At 38.8% G+C, this 16,619-nt stretch overlaps 2 protein-coding genes across 9 annotated transcripts in view; both read left to right on the top strand.

Annotated features, from left to right (window-relative positions):
* The window catches only part of LOC106129374 (E3 ubiquitin-protein ligase UBR4), a 60,074-nt gene that overhangs the window by 31,961 nt on the left and 11,494 nt on the right, over positions 1-16,619 (top strand). For 4 of the 6 annotated variants that reach the window (XM_060954478.1, XM_060954482.1, XM_060954479.1 and 1 more), the window contains 21 exons: positions 171-343; positions 587-860; positions 1,198-1,398; positions 1,786-1,884; positions 2,084-2,243; positions 3,467-3,629; positions 3,989-4,174; positions 4,638-4,760; positions 5,051-5,154; positions 5,375-5,519; positions 5,681-5,872; positions 6,218-6,392; positions 6,764-6,898; positions 7,448-7,547; positions 7,939-8,158; positions 8,644-8,837; positions 9,323-9,429; positions 9,629-9,789; positions 10,030-10,170; positions 10,259-10,359; positions 10,807-10,916. In XM_060954478.1, coding sequence (XP_060810461.1) covers positions 171-343; positions 587-860; positions 1,198-1,398; positions 1,786-1,884; positions 2,084-2,243; positions 3,467-3,629; positions 3,989-4,174; positions 4,638-4,760; positions 5,051-5,154; positions 5,375-5,519; positions 5,681-5,872; positions 6,218-6,392; positions 6,764-6,898; positions 7,448-7,547; positions 7,939-8,158; positions 8,644-8,837; positions 9,323-9,429; positions 9,629-9,789; positions 10,030-10,170; positions 10,259-10,359; positions 10,807-10,916 — 3,264 coding nt within the window. The remainder of the gene's footprint in view (positions 1-170; positions 344-586; positions 861-1,197; positions 1,399-1,785; positions 1,885-2,083; positions 2,244-3,466; positions 3,630-3,988; positions 4,175-4,637; positions 4,761-5,050; positions 5,155-5,374; positions 5,520-5,680; positions 5,873-6,217; positions 6,393-6,763; positions 6,899-7,447; positions 7,548-7,938; positions 8,159-8,643; positions 8,838-9,322; positions 9,430-9,628; positions 9,790-10,029; positions 10,171-10,258; positions 10,360-10,806; positions 10,917-16,619) is intronic. The other 2 variants (XM_060954480.1, XM_060954481.1) reach the window with 2 other exon arrangements.
* Positions 10,928-15,731, top strand: LOC132904360 (piggyBac transposable element-derived protein 4-like). 3 transcript variants are annotated; one of them, XM_060954484.1, is made up of 4 exons: positions 10,928-11,234; positions 12,595-12,729; positions 12,809-12,895; positions 13,088-15,731. In XM_060954484.1, exon 4 carries the CDS (start codon positions 13,702-13,704, stop codon positions 15,286-15,288), a length of 1,587 nt encoding a protein of 528 aa, XP_060810467.1. In that variant the 5' UTR covers positions 10,928-11,234; positions 12,595-12,729; positions 12,809-12,895; positions 13,088-13,701; the 3' UTR covers positions 15,289-15,731. The 3 variants fall into 3 exon arrangements, with proteins under 3 accessions (XP_060810467.1, XP_060810466.1, XP_060810468.1); XM_060954483.1 differs by lacking the exon at positions 10,928-11,234 and having other exon boundaries at positions 12,354-12,729; XM_060954485.1 differs by lacking the exon at positions 10,928-11,234 and having other exon boundaries at positions 12,354-12,729; positions 12,809-15,731.

The raw sequence follows: 16,619 nt of genomic DNA, 5'->3' as shown, positions 1-16,619 counted from the left end.
GAGCAACAAACCTTTACTGTAACTTAATTGTTCACTATGTTATTGCGTGTAATAATTTTCACGTTTTATTATTCACATTGTATATAAGTAATACTCACCTTTTGTATCTTGACTAGAAAAAACATGTGATTAATTAATTAATTTTTTTATTATTCTTCTTATTCTATTAGCTGGCCCATCAACATCTTCATCGCAGCCTGTCGCGTCCACATCCCGAGCGGTGGAGGCAGAGTCTGAAACGCGTAAACTTCATGCGCTACGTCTTTCGTTGCTGTCGGCCGCTCTGGATGCCCTGCCATCTCTCAGATCACTTCCTGGAGTGCGCGCCATACCATTTGTACAGGTAAGTAAATGAACCCGAGTAAGACCTTGGTGTGTGATAGTGTGTATCAGACCTTAGATCTTTAGTTTTTAGGTCTGTCATGGCTGATATAAGCAATCGAAGATTTCAGATTTTGTTTTAAACTCTTTGTAAATTCAATGATCTTAAATATTATTATCATAAAATCAAGCATACTTTGTTGTACTTCTAAAAACAAAAACTGAAAGTATGAAAATACCTTATAATTTTTCTTTTTATTCCAAGGTGGTACTTATGCTAGCCAGCGATCTAGATTCAAGCGTGGAAGCGGATCGCGCCATTCTCGACAGACTATTAGAGCTTCTAGTTTCGGAACTGGACATCCAAGTGGAAGAGACACAATCTACAGAAGAACGTACAGATAAACGAGAGTTGCAGCTTGCTATCATGCGGTTAGAGTTGCTCGTGTCGGAGTTGGACTCTGGGGAGGAGACCACGCCCCCAATACATGAGAGAACCAATAGGAGGGAGCTGCAATTGGTCATCATGAGATTGCTCAGTAAGTGATTGCAGTTAACGATTAAACATTTCTGTTGGTACTTAATTTAAATTAAGTTTCATAAAATCATGTTTTTAAATCACAAATTTAATAAACAAAAAGAAACCTTTGTTTTAATTTAATAAACAAAATGAGACCATTCTTTGAATTTTTTTACCTAGCTCAACAGAATATTGACTAATGGAGTTGTTAATTTCTGCGGCTGGCTCGTCTGAATGTTGATAAATTCAACCTGTAAAAATTGATTTGTAATTTATAAATTTTGAACTCGTAAATAATCGCGGTTCATAAAATCTATGATAGAAAGTGGAGACAAAGATATTTTGTTATTCCTCAGGCGTCTTAATGGCTCGTTGGAAGACCTCGGGCTCCAGCAGCGGCTCGGGCGCCACATCCAGCCGCGCAGAAGTATCGGGCAGCGCGTGCGCAGCGCACGTGTCTCGGCTGGCGGCCGCCGCGCTCGTACGGGCCGGCGCGCCACAACACTGCTATAGAGTGCTAGCTGCTCTGCTGCCGTATTGGAAGGAGAAGACTAACAGTTAGTGATCTTGTTTATTGTATTCAGATTTAAATCTAGTGTCAAGCTTCTCTTCTCTCACTTCTCTTCTTTACCGGCTTTTGTACATTCGATTCAAGTATTTATAATATATGGTAAGTCTTCATTCTATTTTATGTTGTGTCGTTTGAAATTTTACGAGCACATTATCAGCTCTATTGAGGAATTGTTTGGACGATTATGAGTGTGTTCTATATACATGTACTTATACTTTGAATGATAATAAATTAGAGCGGACTCCGTGCCCCAAAGTATAACAGCCAAAGCAGCAACTTGAAGGATAGTTAGAAAAGAAGGGTTTTCCCAAATGTCTGTAACATTATAAGCTGTAATTTTACAGATAAAAATGTTAATATATTTTTTCATCAGACACTAGTGCGACAACACCTGGACAACAGCTTTTGAAGCCCCAACCTCCACAACCATTGCCGGATATGCAGCCGTTCTTTGTCAAAGAATATGTCAAGAGTAAGTAGTTTTCTCATAATAATCAAATATACTGCAATATTCTTTTGTTCATTAGTTCCGTCATAATTTATCAACTAAAGGCATTGTAAACTGCCGTCATATAATCATAATAATCTTTAGAGGACCTTTGAATATGGAGCAGAACAAATAATATATCAACTATGCTTTGATGAAAAAAATAATAGTGTTTTTCGTGTAGGTCACGCCTTGGACGTATTTGACAACTACCCTCAATTACTGATGGAAATGGCGCTCCGTCTTCCATGTCAGATCCACAAACATTGCGATCCGTCGCACTTTGACGCCCGCTGGAGAACACTTCTATGCGAATATATGATGAACCAGCAGACTCCGCTCAGGTAAATATAGGCTATTATGATAAATTTTAGCTTGACAGTGTAGTTTACTGCGGTATCACAATTTAGTAATCAAGTTGTATACAATGCAATCATAATCTGCTAATATTTGATCTAAACTGACATTGATCCTTAATTACGCTTTGAAAGTTCGCTTGGCAGGGGATAAGCGCGCATTTGAATATGATACTCCTAAAAGAGAGTTGGAAATAAAGTTGTTCTACCTCAACGCCACCTTGACAAAACAAACACAATTTTATTTTTTGGATTCCATTTTTACCTTTACACCGATCGTTACCACATTAACCTACAGAGTACCGTTTCGCTAGACGACATAATGACAAACTGATTAACATTGTAATGATGATGTTTTCTTGTTGACCATGTAAGGAAGTCTCTCATACAGGACGCGGTACAACGCATCACCGTACAGTGAGTACTGCGTTTAGTGTCCATCCGTCAGTAGTCGTGCCGTTGCACTTCAATTACGTTCAATAGAAAAGACGTGGTAGTGTATTGGTTGGGCTCTGGTCCTAGATTTTAACCATGTTTCATAAACAGAAATAAAATCTGAGTTCATAACCAGTTGTGAAGAAAAACATCTTTCAAAGATGTTCATGAAACATGGTTCAGAACGTGGACCAAGAGGGCGCGCGGAAATCTCTTAATTAAATTAAAAAACACATCGGCCATATCATACTTTTAATAATCTACTAAAATTATTAGATAAAGTTTTTACTGATGATAAATTGGCTAGTAATTTGTTTGTGTTATATTGTTTAAAAGTACAAATTGTAATCGTAAAAGTGTAAGTTTTATAGAAGAATGCGAAAGTAGATAGACATTTTTGATAAAAGTAGTTACAAAAATAAATTTCTAAATTAGTTTACTCAAAACATTTGTGTCTTCTTATTTCGCTTACATTTTTCCATCATTGACATCAACATAAATACATATTTTTTTCATACTGTCACATCAATAGGCATAATCGGTCAATATTTATCTATTTATCACATTCACACTTGTCCTAAGTAAATTGAGAAACATACATTGAAGATCTGATCATATTCTGTTATTATTTGACAATTCACATCTATCAAACTTACCCAGATTTAGCCTTTCCAAACCACACTACCACGGCTCTAATTCAATGCAAAGAATTCACTGATCACTCACTCTCTGTAACATTTAACAGCATATGTGAAGTGTAAACGTTTGTTTCCCAGGAAACAAGTGCGCAAATTGCTTCTGTTACTGTGTGGAACTCGCGAGCGTTACCGTCAGTTGCGAGACATACACGCGCTCGATACGCACTTGAATGCGGCGCGAGCGCTGATGACTACCGACCCGGCGTACGATAAGCTGGTGCAACTCATGGATCATCTTAAGGTTAGTCAGTGTATATTATTGATCCACAGGTTATTTATTTTAACTCTTCTTCTTGCAGCCCTATACCGTTTTATTTTTAGAAGGAATCACAAATTTATTTTCCTTTTGTAATAGTGTCATGTAGTTCAAAGACCTCGTTTATCCGAGGCGCATATTCAGTCTTCGAGCAAATCGCTATGTAGTCTCTCCTAATGCCATCTCACACTAATTACGCGTTACGTAATCATGTATCGTAAATGTTTACGATGCTCATCATAGTACAACGGGACGCGTATAGGTGTAAAAGGCGAAAACGCCGTACAGTGCGTGTATATTAACTAAACCCATAGGTTGTTGATTAATTATGTTTATGAATGCAGGCCTGCGCGGAGATAGTGAGCGCTCGCACCGGCAACTGGCAGCACACGTGCGCCGTGGAGCGGGCGAGCGCGCTGCCGTGGCTGGTGAGCGTGGCGCGCCGCGTGCACCCGCACGTGGCGCCCACCGTGCTGCAGCTGCTGCAGTGCGCGCTGTGTGCGCCGCAGCCGCCGCCGCCCGCCAGCAAGGTCAGTGTGGCACCACTGCCAACCAACCTTCCAGTGTCCCTTTGGTTCTGTACTAGCTGCGGTCTAACGACGATACACGTTACGCGTTCTCGCGTAGCTATGAATCGCATCACTAAATGGTTTTCGTCTTCATCAGCAACAAGGTCAGTGTATGTGACAGCTGACAGCGTATCGAGAGATGTGCACATGGCGTCACCGTGCTGCAAATAAAATTATTCAAATTAATCGATCCCATCCTTTGAAGCAAAACGCCGCCCGAAAATAAAGTTTGTTACTGTGCAACTAGATTTAAACGATTAGACCGTCGGAGACAGTTTTGGATTTTGCCAGCATTAAGGCTCAGTATAACGCAGAAGACCCGCTAATGTAACCGGTGACCGCTGTGGATTGACTTGTACATAAAATCCTTATTTCGTTTGTTGTTATTCGTTCCACCAACTAATATTTTATTCAATACCAACAGCAGTCTGCGTCGGAGTGGCCGCCCGAGCGCGAGCGCAGCGCCGACAGCGACGCGTTCGTGAGCGACGGTTCCAAGTTCCAGGAGCAGCGCGTGCCGGTGCTCGTGCAGCAGATACTCAAGCAGGTACGGTTATATCAGCGAAATTAGTCTCGATTAATTGCTCTGAAATTGTAAGATAATGAAATGTATAAAGTATGTGTTTCCTACACCGATATGAGTAACAAAATCACAAAGACAAAGAAAGGGTCAAACGCAAAGAGAACTGCGTATATGCAATACAGGGTGTATGTTAATATTTTCCAGTGCTTAACTTGCTTACTTTCAAGAACTTAGTAAGATATAGTGTTTCATATGTATGTACCTTTGTTATTTTTTACATCTTGGTTGAAATTGTTGACTGTTATATTATGCAGGTATCACAAGACGAACTGAAAATGTTCGTGAAGGCGTTCTTGCTCGAGACAAACTCGACTGCTGTGCGCTGGCAAGCTCATGCTTTGTTGCTTGCCATTTACAAGTAAGTTTGATACCATTAAAGTTATTATTTTGAAATTAAGTTCACAGACTGACAGAAAATACAGCCAAATTTATCATATTACAAAAATAATTTACTGATATGAATTTGTGCAATCAAATTTTTCGACACCAGTTTTTGTGGCGTTTATTTTTTCTAATAAGAGCCTCCATTTAATTTGCATGTTCATTCATGTTATATAAGAATTTATTATCTTGTGCAGTAACTCGTCTCAGCCAGAACAAGCGTCGCTGGTGTCCCTCCTGTGGGGCATCTGGCCAACTTTGCCGCAGTACGGACGCAAGGCGGCCCAGTTCGTAGACCTCTTGGGGTACTTCACGCTGAAGACGCCCAATATTGATACAGAGGTAGGAGGTGTCGTCCCTAGAATCAGGTTTGATAGTTAATGCTGCAAATGCCTAGGCAATATACATATTTATGTTCTGCTTAATAATTGACACGAACTCATAAATTTACACCAATACATTTACGTTCTAATTAACCACAATGTCTTGTCAAATCTACACAGAAATTCATCGGCAGCGCGGTGGATCTTCTGCGCAATCAGAACCAACTGCTATCATCTCATGGAAACGCCGCCCTATACGCCGCCCTCGGCGCTTACGTGGAACTCGACGGCTACTACCTCGAGTCGGAGCCCTGCCTGGTCTGCAACAACCCGGAGGTGCCCATGGCCACCATCAAACTGCCCACTATCAAGGTTGGTACACTCGAAAACATTCTATTTCACGCTTATGTCTCGATTCGGACGCAGGAGAGTGAGGAGGAAAATCGGTGCGAGGTCAGTGCTTGTTTATGTTTCGTTTGACCTCAAGTCAAGGCGTATTAGCTCTCGACTGGCAATACCTATGTGGTAATTTTGTTAAATTTAAAGTAATGGTCTCACAGAATGCAAACTTCTTCCTCACGTAAAGAGACAGAAAACCCTAATAGAGCAGATATGTTTCTATATAAAATAGAGGCAAACAATCGAGTATCATAAATATCGTAGAGTATATTGCTTGTGACACGATTAATAAGAACTAATCCGTTGTACCGCACGCAGATCGACTCGAAGTTCACTACGACGACACAGATCGTGAAGCTGGTGAACAGCCACATGATCAGCCGCATCAGCCTGCGCATCGGAGACATCAAGCGCAGCAAGATGGTGCGCACCATCAACTTCTACTACAACAACCGCACTGTTCAAGCTGTGCAGGAGTTGAAGAACAAACCGAGTGAGTCTTTCAACATTCCCTCTAGCGTTATGTATTCTTTCCTCTTAGCACCAAAGTTTGAGGTTTTATTGATTGCAATGAAGTGATACATTGTATATGGTAGTAAAAAAAAGATCGAATGGGTAGAAAAAAATCCCTCAAGATAGTATTTTCTAAGTTACGTTCCCAGCTGTTGGCTTAAGAAACCAGAGTCAGCTAGAGACATAGTTGATTTCATGCAGACGACTAGCACCAATCCTTATATTCTGTCTACGTCATCCAACGGAAATGTTAAGTGATTTTATTTTACTCTCTCTCTCTCTCTTCTGTTAATCACGTATGTGTTTTCCTATATTTTTAAGGCATATCTTTCATAGCATCTTTTGTTACAGGCATGTGGCACAAAGCCAAGCGTGTACAGCTGCAGTCGGGCCAGTCGGAAGTGCGAGTGGACTTCCCTTTGCCAATAGTCGCGTGCAATCTCATGATGGAATACGCTGATTTCTACGAGAACCAACAAGCTACCGGTTAGTGGATTTTTGCAAATGTTGACAGGTTATTTTTTGCTTTTGAGTGTTTAGTAATAGCTGTTCCTGCGACTTCGTCTGCGTGGATTAGTTATTTTGGGTATCATTGAAGCCCTCAAGGATGAATAATTTACCCGTTTTTTTTTCACATTTTCCATTATTTATTCGCTCTTAATAGTTGCAGCTTGATGTTATGTAGCCTAAAGCCTTCCTCGATAAATGGTCTATTTAACACAGAATTTTATTCAATTCGAACCAGTAGTTCCTGAGATTAGCGTGTTCAAACAAACAAACAAACTCTTCAGCTTAATAATAATAGTATAGATTAGTATAGATTTTATTGTCAATTGATACCAATTTTTTTCGTTGTGTAATAAGTAGTTTATAGTCAATTTAGAAATTCTAGATCACATAGTTTGACTCCTTTGGTTATGCCACTGGTATCTCACAGACAGCAGGAGAAGGATAGTTAAAAGTTAATTGTGGTCGAATCAACTTCATAATTTGTTTGTGAAGAACGTATAGGTATTATTTATATATTTTTTGTAGGTGAATCGCTGCAATGCCCCCGCTGCTCGCAGTCAGTGCCCGCCAACCCTGGCGTATGTGGCAACTGTGGGGAAAATGTGTTCCAATGTCACAAGTGTCGGTAAGTACTGTAATATTAAAAATATATAATTATGATGATGTCACTATTTTTCTCCCTTAGCTTATGGTTGAATGTTTTGCGATCAAGTACTGCAAATTTCAGTAAGGATTGGAGATTTTTTATTTATTGTAGTGTTAAAATGCATCACACATTTACATTTCTTTAATTTTGCCTATATAAAGTGTTTCTTGAAGCACAATAAAGACGTCATTTACCCATACAATCACTTCAAATTGGCGACTTCGTTAGCTTAAATTCAAATATCACATGGCAAACCTGCCAGCTTCCAATCCAACAATCTTTAAATTTAAACATTGTTTATTAGTTATATTACAGTTTTTATAATTAATTTTTTTTTGTTATTTTAAAAGCATGTTTTGATTATTCATAGGGCTATAAACTACGACGAAAAGGATCCGTTCCTGTGTCACGCGTGCGGTTTCTGCAAGTACGCCAAGTTTGACTACACACTGACCGCACGGCCGTGTTGTGCTGTGGATACCATAGAGAATGATGAAGAGAGAAAGAAGATGGTGCAGACTATAGGTGCCTTGTTGGACAAGGCCGATAGGGTCTACAGGCAACTGGTGGCTAACAAACCTGTTATGGAAGTAAGTGATTACTAAGAAACACTATTTAAGAGATGAATTTTTTATTGTAATGTTAAAAAAATTATACACTTACATACATACATACATATGATCACGTCTATATCCCTTGCGGGGTAGACAGAGCCAACAGTCTTGAAAAGACTGAATGGCCACGTTCAGCTATTTGGCTTAATGATAGAACCGAGATTCAAATAGTGACAGGTTGCTAGCCCATCGCCTAAAAGAGGAATCCTAAGTTTATAAGCCTATCCCTTAGTCGCCTTTTACGACATCCATGGGAAAGAGATGGAGTGGTCCTATTCTTTTTTGTAATAGTGCCGGGAACCACACGGCACCAATTATACACTTCAGTGTTATTTTTTTTCAATACAATTGTTTTCACGGCAAGTTTATCCTTGTTTTCTTATGATGTGACAATTAGGTTCAAATCAACATGCCTTTTAAGATTTTTGAATAATTATATTAAATACCCTTTTTGCCTCCAGACCCTCCTCCACAAGATTAGCGAGCACCGCCTGGAAGGCCGCACCGGCGACGAGAACAGCAACGCTAGCAACACCTCGTTCAGCGGCGCTCAGATCAACCGCGTCATACAGACTCTGGCGCACAAGTACTGCGTCGATAGCAAGGGGCACTTTGAGGACTTGTCCAAGATCATACAGAAGGTGCTGGCTTGCAGGTATGATTCAGAACAGTCTTAAAAAAGACCCGACCTTACAATTTATTCTTCTACCTTCTCGCTTTGGTCCCCTTTGTTATATCCTCACCATAGATCCTGGATTGTGTGAGTCGGTTTTTTACACAAAGCAACTGCCGTCTGACCTCCACAACCTTTGCAGGGGAACCTAACCTGTATTGGATCGGTCATGGTTACACATCCAGTTACCTGAATGTGCAGGTTCCTTACGATGTTTACCCTCACCGTAAGAGTATCGGTTAGTATTCCAACTAATTTAAATTACTTCGAAAATAGTCATTGTTACAGGGCCGGGTTAGGATACGAACTTGTGCCTTTTTGCGCCACACGCTCTTTAATCGGGCTCCTTACCAATTCGACAACCGGCGCTCTTACTATTTATTACCTTACTATTATTACTATTAGCTTACTACAAAAGCGTCTTTATCGTACCGAATAAAATAATTGATTCGTCAATTTGTTTACAGAAAAGAGTTGGTGACCTACGACCGCTCCCAAAGTGAGCAGCTCAAGGGAGATACTCTACCCGTGTACGCGGGACTTGTGCAGAACTACGATGGTGACTTCACTAAAGGTACCTACGTCTTATTATATTTAGATAACACCTTAAACATTATCAACTCATTTTTAATCATTAGCAAACTTTGGCTTTCTGTATTCAATCTACAACGTGCATCTAAATATTTTATAAAATAATATAAAAATTATATGTATAATGTTTTATGTACCGGCAGTTTTTTAATTCAATACTTAAATGGAAAATTTGAATTTAGAATCCGGTGGAGGCTGCTACGGCTGTTCGCTGGCGTGCGCCGAGCAATGCTTGACGTTGTTACGCGCTCTTGCGTCGCAACCTGAACATCGCACAAGGCTATGCCGCTTTGGCTTGGTCCACGAGCTGGTGCAGCACAACTTGCATCGTGGTACTCCACAGGTTTGTGTCTCGCAACTTTCGTTTTGCTGTAGTTGGTAGTGAGTATTTTTTAGACGCTGTTGTTCCCATCACTTACCCATGGTTCTGCCAACCTTCCTGTTTTACGAGTCGAAGCGGAACAGCACATCCTTTCTTGACACTATGACGAATCCCACTATGGGTTTTGTAGTCCGAATTTTAAACAGAAATAACAATGATTAAAAAAAATTCTTAACTTTATACATATTTTATACAATACAGTGCCAGGAAGAAGTCCGTGCTCTGATCTGCCTGGTGACTCGCGACAATCTGCCGGCCACAGAACAACTGTGCAACCTCCTTTCGCAGAGAATCACTCTCTCGCTCATGGGACATGCCGCTTCGCAAGATCATAACAATTCGGTAAGATTTATTTTAAATTTTATCCATTCTTGTAAAATAATAATAAATAGGGATTCTTGTCATAAATGTTTTACTTTTTTTTTTGTAGGTGCGTCCATTGGTACTGTTGTTGGGTTCGCTAGTGAGAGTACAAGATTCTACAGAATGCTGGGAGGCAAGACTGCGGTGCATCGTTAAACTTTGGGTTTGGTAAGCATTTTTAGTATATTACAGACCAATCAAGGTCGATAAAATAACAGAATTACTTAAATGATATAGGAACAGGATTTTAATTGACCACAAAGCGACTAAGAAGAAAGAAAAGATAAAGATATATAAAATAATAGATAAAAATATATAAGATAAAGATATCTTATTATTCAAAGTTACGACGTCTCTCGTACTTAAATAGCAAGTCAAATATTATCCCCATATTTATACACTGATTGAGTTAGCCTCGAAGTAAGTTCGAAACTTGTGTTACGAGATACTATCTCAACGATACTATATTTTATAATATATACGTATATAGATAAACATCCAAGACCCAGGCCAATCGGAAAAAGTTATTTTCTCATCATGCCCTGACCGGGATTCGAACCCGGGACCTCCGGTGTCACAGACAAGGCCGTCAAATATTATTATATATTCTTGCAGGTGTTGCCCACAACTGACGGAAGTGGCTGGCATTCCGCCCGCAGCACAAACCATCCTGAACGCTGATGCTCTGGCCGGCATTCCGGGCATCAATACTTCTTCTCCCAACTGTAAGTAGACGTTTCCATTAACCCTTCGTAAGCTTTAGGCCGTATCCGGGCATGTACTAGGAATGCTTTGTTCCGGATCCGTCCAAATGCACTCGTCGTAGTTTTTACACAAATATAATATCTAATAACAAGAAATAAGGTGTTTTATTATTTGAAATGTATTTCTAACGAATGAAGCCGTCATAGACAACTGTCAAATATGAATTTCATCCGTTCATTTAGCTAACCAAGTCATTTCAAATTGTGACTTCGTTGTGTTGCAAAGTGACTGAAGAACGTGTGAGAAAACTCGTCTTTTTTGGCTGTAATTACAAACAGGTATGTAAATGTTTTTATTTCGTTATTATATAGTTACTTTCGAAGCAATTACGTGTAAAAGTTTATAGATTTAGTAAAAAAAGAAGGATTTTAGCTTTTTCAAAAGTAGATGGAGTGTGTTACATATTTCTTTCGTGTTAGTTTATGCATTATATCCAATACCTCTGTAATGGATATAATTGGTTTTAGATAGTAAATTTATTATACTATTGAAATACACTAACTTTTTTACAATAAATACATGGATTTTGTAAATATCTTATATTTTTCAAGACTGAGAATCCGTTACACGCACACATACGCACTATGTCCGCCATCTTACTTGTGTCGTACACTGTCTGTGTATTGTATCGCGACGCTAATATACAGCATGCTTTCAAAAGCCTCTGTGATTTATTCATTGATTGAAACTAAATCTACGAAATTTATTTTATTGGTTTTAGTCAAAATGTCGTTTGGTTTTGATGACATGATGTCATGATAGTTGGGAGATGGTATACAGGATCTACGCTCCGGTAACTCGTATCGCGCTGTGTTTTAGCTCGTTAGTTTTGTCTCCGTGAGCACTTTCTGATGAAGTGACATCGAGGGTCTGATGATGCAGTCGGAAGGTGGTATACAGGATCTACGCTCCGGTAACTCGTATCGCGCTGTGTTTTAGCTCGTCAGTTTTGTCTCAGTGAGCACTTTCTGATGAAGTGACATCGAGGGTCTGATGATGCAGTCGGAAGGTGGTATACAGGATCTATGCTCCGGTAACTCGTATCGCGCTGTGTTTTAGCTCGTTAGTTTTGTCTCCGTGAGCACTTTCTGATGAAGTGACATCGAGGGTCTGATGATGCAGTCGGAAGGTGGTATACAGGATCTACGCTCCGGTAACTCGTATCGCGCTGTGTTTTAGCTCGTCAGTTTTGTCTCAGTGAGCACTTTCTGATGAAGTGACATCGAGGGTCTGATGATGCAGTCGGAAGGTGGTATACAGTATACAGGATCTACGCTCCGGTAACTCGTATCGCGCTGTGTTTTAGCTCGTTAGTTTTGTCTCCGTGAGCACTTTCTGATGAAGTGACATCGAGGGTCTGATGATGCAGTCGGAAGGTGGTATACAGTATACAGGATCTATGCTCCGGTAACTCGTATCGCGCTGTGTTTTAGCTCGTTAGTTTTGTCTCCGTGAGCACTTTCTGATGAAGTGACATCGAGGGTCTGATGATGCAGTCGGAAGGTGGTATACAGGATCTACGCTCCGGTAACTCGTATCGCGCTGTGTTTTAGCTCGTTAGTTTTGTCTCCGTGAGCACTTTCTGATGACATCGATGTCTGGTTTGAATACATGCTAATAATTTTATTTTATTGACAGATTAAAATGGAACCCCAAACCCCAAGTACTTCCAGAAGCATGTTTGTCGGCTTGGAGGTGACTAGAACTCCTCAGGGATCCCTTATTCGGGGCAGAGATGTAGTCTTGGAGACATCTGGATCAGGGAGGATTAGAGTATGTTATTTTCCAGTTTTGTTAACTTTCCCTTTTACTTTAAAAACAAAAACTGATTATTTCGTATATTTTATTACAGCCTTGGCGGCCCCAAAATTTATCTGTGGAAGGCGAAGCCATAGAGATCGTGGATGAGTTGGTCCATGGCGGCGAAAAAGTAGCTGCTGTAAGAATGGTTTTCTTTTTTTTGATAACTTTAGTAGATGTTCAACTTTTTTTTAACTACCAAGATAATAATATGTCGAGATGTATACTAACTTATTGCTCACTTATTGATGTCTATTGTAAGGATTATCGAAACAAAATATTACCTATTATCACAACATGCAATGTTATTTACAAAATAATTATTTTTTAGGTACCAGAGGAACGTACGAAAGGTCAGCCGCGTAATCTTTTTGGCCGAGAACCTGTAAGTTTCATTTTCATAACACTCTTTGAAAGTATAAATTACTTGCATTGAGAAAGGGATTTTTATTTATTGCCGCTCTCATCGTGCACCGGACTATCTGATAGAAATCTAGTCCATCCAGTAACTAAGGTAATGTAACTAAGGGTGTTTGGTTTGTGCTTCAATAACACAATTCTGCTAAAATTGGCAATGCGGTATGAATGTATTGTAACTTCATTGATATAAAGGTATTTGGTGTATGCTCAATAACGTAATTCAGCGAAATTGGCAATATGGCATGAATATATTGAAAGTTAATTGAATAAAAATGAACAGGAATCTCTATTCCTGTTCATCGTTGGGATACACTAATTATTCCTTTTTATAAAAATATTGTGGTTGGCATCTCTAACAATACCCGCTTTTGTTATGTTTGTGTGTATGCTTGCATGTGGTTTAGGGTTTGGTTTTTTTAATAGGATGAAGACATACTGGATCCTGAGCTGGCTGAAGAATTAGCCATCGACTCTGGAAGTGATGAGGATGCCGAGGAAGAATTGACTCTCGATCAGTTACAGCAGATGTTGGAATCAGATGACGATTTTATTGAAGATGAAGTTAGTGAGGAGCCATTGACTTGGTCATCTGATTTTAACGAATTTAGAGGGGTCAGGGAGGACTTCAACGAAGAAGCTGGTCCTAAAATTGAGGGAACAAGTCCTTTAGGCTTGTTTACTCAAATTTGGGACCAGCCTCTGATGGATTCTATTGTCCACGAAACGAATCATTACGCTTGGGAAACAATAACCGGTTTCTTTGAAACCGGAGACTCCATGCCAAGTAAATCTCGCATGAACGACTGGGTGGAAACTTCGGTTTCCGAACTATATAGGCTTATAGGTGTGATGATATTTATGTCAATATGTGTAAGAAGTAGGTTAGAGGAATATTGGATGACGGGTGTGATGGGTATGCCGGAGTTTCGAAAACTGATGTCAAGGGATCATTACGTAATGCTCTTAAAATTTTTGCACTTTACTGATAACAACAACATACATGTACAGGGGCGTGATAAGAAAATAGCTAAAATAAAACCTATTATAGATTATTTAAATAAAAAATTCCAGTCCATTTACGTGCCTCACAGAGAAGTATCGATAGACGAATCGTTGCTGCTTTGGAAGGGTCATTTAAGCTGGAAACAATGCATTCGTTCCAAAGCAGCTCGATTCGGTATCAAAAGTTATGAACTCTGTGAGGCCGTAACTGGATACGTAGTAAATTTAATTTTGTATGCCGGCAAAGGCACGACAACTGCAGAAACGGTTTACGGGTTTACTACATCCACTGCCAAAATAGTCCTTGAGCTTTTCAAGAACTATTTAGGCAAGGGATATACCCTGTTCATGGACAATTTTTATAATTCTGTTCCTCTGACCCAATTTCTAAAAAAACATAAAACTGACGTAGTCGGTACTCTGAACCGTCGCCGAAAAGACACGCCCGTAGAAATCCAAAATTTGCAGGATAAAAGGATGGCTAGGGGTAGTGTGGTAAGTAGACACTGTGGTGATGTATCCGTCATAGCATGGAAAGATGTGAAGCTTGTCACCACTGTATCTACTTACCACAAAACAGATATGGCTCCAGGGCACAGGGCTGGCCAACCCTGCTCCAAACCAGTCGTGGTCCATGAATATAATAAATACATGGGAGGCGTCGATCTCAAAGATCAAAAGCTAAGCATGTATTTATTAGAAAGAAAGAGGGGAATCAAATGGTATATTAAAGTTTTTAGACGTCTTTTAAATATATCTATTTTAAATGCATATATTATATATTGTGCTAACATTGGCCAGCATAAAAAAATGACTCACCGCCAATTTCGTTTCAAGCTTGCTGAAGAGCTCTGCTTAGAATTCGGACAAAACGTCTCCTCACGTTCGCGCCAGGTCCCCATCCCCACCTGTAGCAGGCTGAACAGGGATTTTAATCATTTCCCTGTTCATAATGAGGTGACCGAGGAGCGAACCAAAAAACAAGATAAATTTAAGAGGGGACGTTGTGTTAGATGCAGGCAAAAATGTAACATCGCGTGCAGTCATTGCACGGTGTATATTTGTGTTGGCCAATGTTGGCTTGAGTATCATACTTTAGAAAATCTATAGTTTGTAAATTACTTCTGTAGTTACATATATATAAAATATATAATTAAATATTATCTATTTATTTATATTAGTTATATATTTATATAAAATGTGTGATGTAGTAGTCAACACACCAGACTGCTACTTCCAGGTCTCGGGTTCGATCCCCAGTCAGGTCAAGTTGGTAAATTATCTTTTTCATATTGACTTCTGATCTTGGGTGTTTATCTATTTATGTATACATTATTTTATTTTTAAATATTAATATTAGGATTATTGTTTAAAAATACTTTTTTCTCTTTGATCCCTTCTTTCTTAGGACTGCACTGGTTTGGTCTACGGGTTATAAGATACATAGAATGAATATACAAATAAAATAAAAAAAAAAAAAATTCAAAGCCCTTCAGGCGAGTAGGCGACCAATACTGTTGAAAAGAGTTTCTTTCGGCGTTTCTTCTCTTGCAGTGGTCGGTTACGAAGCGCTAGTAGTCTTTAGCTTTGAAAGAATTAATAATTTTAAATTTGAGTTTTGAATACATATCTATTTAATTTATCTAAATCGATAATTTTTACATGTAATTTGACGTAAAAAAGTGCCTACAAAGGCCTATTTTCTGAATAAACGTTTGAGTTTGGTTACAGTCGGCTTGAGCTCGATCGAACGCATGCGTGTTTTGAGTCCAAACATGCTTTGTTTAAAATTTAAGTTGACGTCATTTAGAGACACTGCTGCAGTGCAGTTTGGTGCCTATTCTTCTGTTATCCTATTCTTCACTTGCGCTTCTGAATTTGTGTAAACTTTTTTGCATATGAATATTCTGCAGACTGTTTAAATAACACCCTTTTAAAACGTTGTTGTTATCAGTAAAGTGAAATGATGGGAATCTAAAATTTCGATTCCTACGCAAAATTTTTTTGTTTAATTTGAATTCATAATTCATTAAAAATAAGTATTTTTTTTTACAAAACAACCGACTTCAACACTATTCCCTATCTCAAAAATTACTGAACCGATTTTGATGAAAGTATTTTTTTTCAATAAGTCTTTATATATTACATAGTTCTTATCATTATAGATTTATTGAAAAAAAAAACTTATCAAAAACAGTTCAGTAATTATTTTTACAAAATTGTAATTTTATTTTTATTTTTTCATTGGTAAAAATAATTCCTAGTATGTACTATGAATCATTGGTAAAAATAATTACTAGTATGTACTATGAATTGAATAGGTTTAGAGTAGTGGAAACCAATAAACATTGTACATTTTTGTATTCCAATAAAAGAAACATTTTAATCAACATTTTATTTTTATTTTTACAAGACACTCTTTTCCAAATTACTAACGTGCA

This window comes from Amyelois transitella, chromosome 4 (assembly GCF_032362555.1).
Source record: "Amyelois transitella isolate CPQ chromosome 4, ilAmyTran1.1, whole genome shotgun sequence".
NCBI classification, from domain to species: domain Eukaryota; kingdom Metazoa; phylum Arthropoda; class Insecta; order Lepidoptera; family Pyralidae; genus Amyelois; species Amyelois transitella.
This window is presented reverse-complemented; position numbering and strand designations above follow the sequence as displayed.

What these genes read in the sequence shown, in the direction of transcription:
- LOC132904360 (XM_060954484.1), top strand. Translation starts at nt 13,702, where the DNA reads ATGTTGGAATCAGATGACGATTTTATTGAAGATGAAGTTAGTGAGGAG.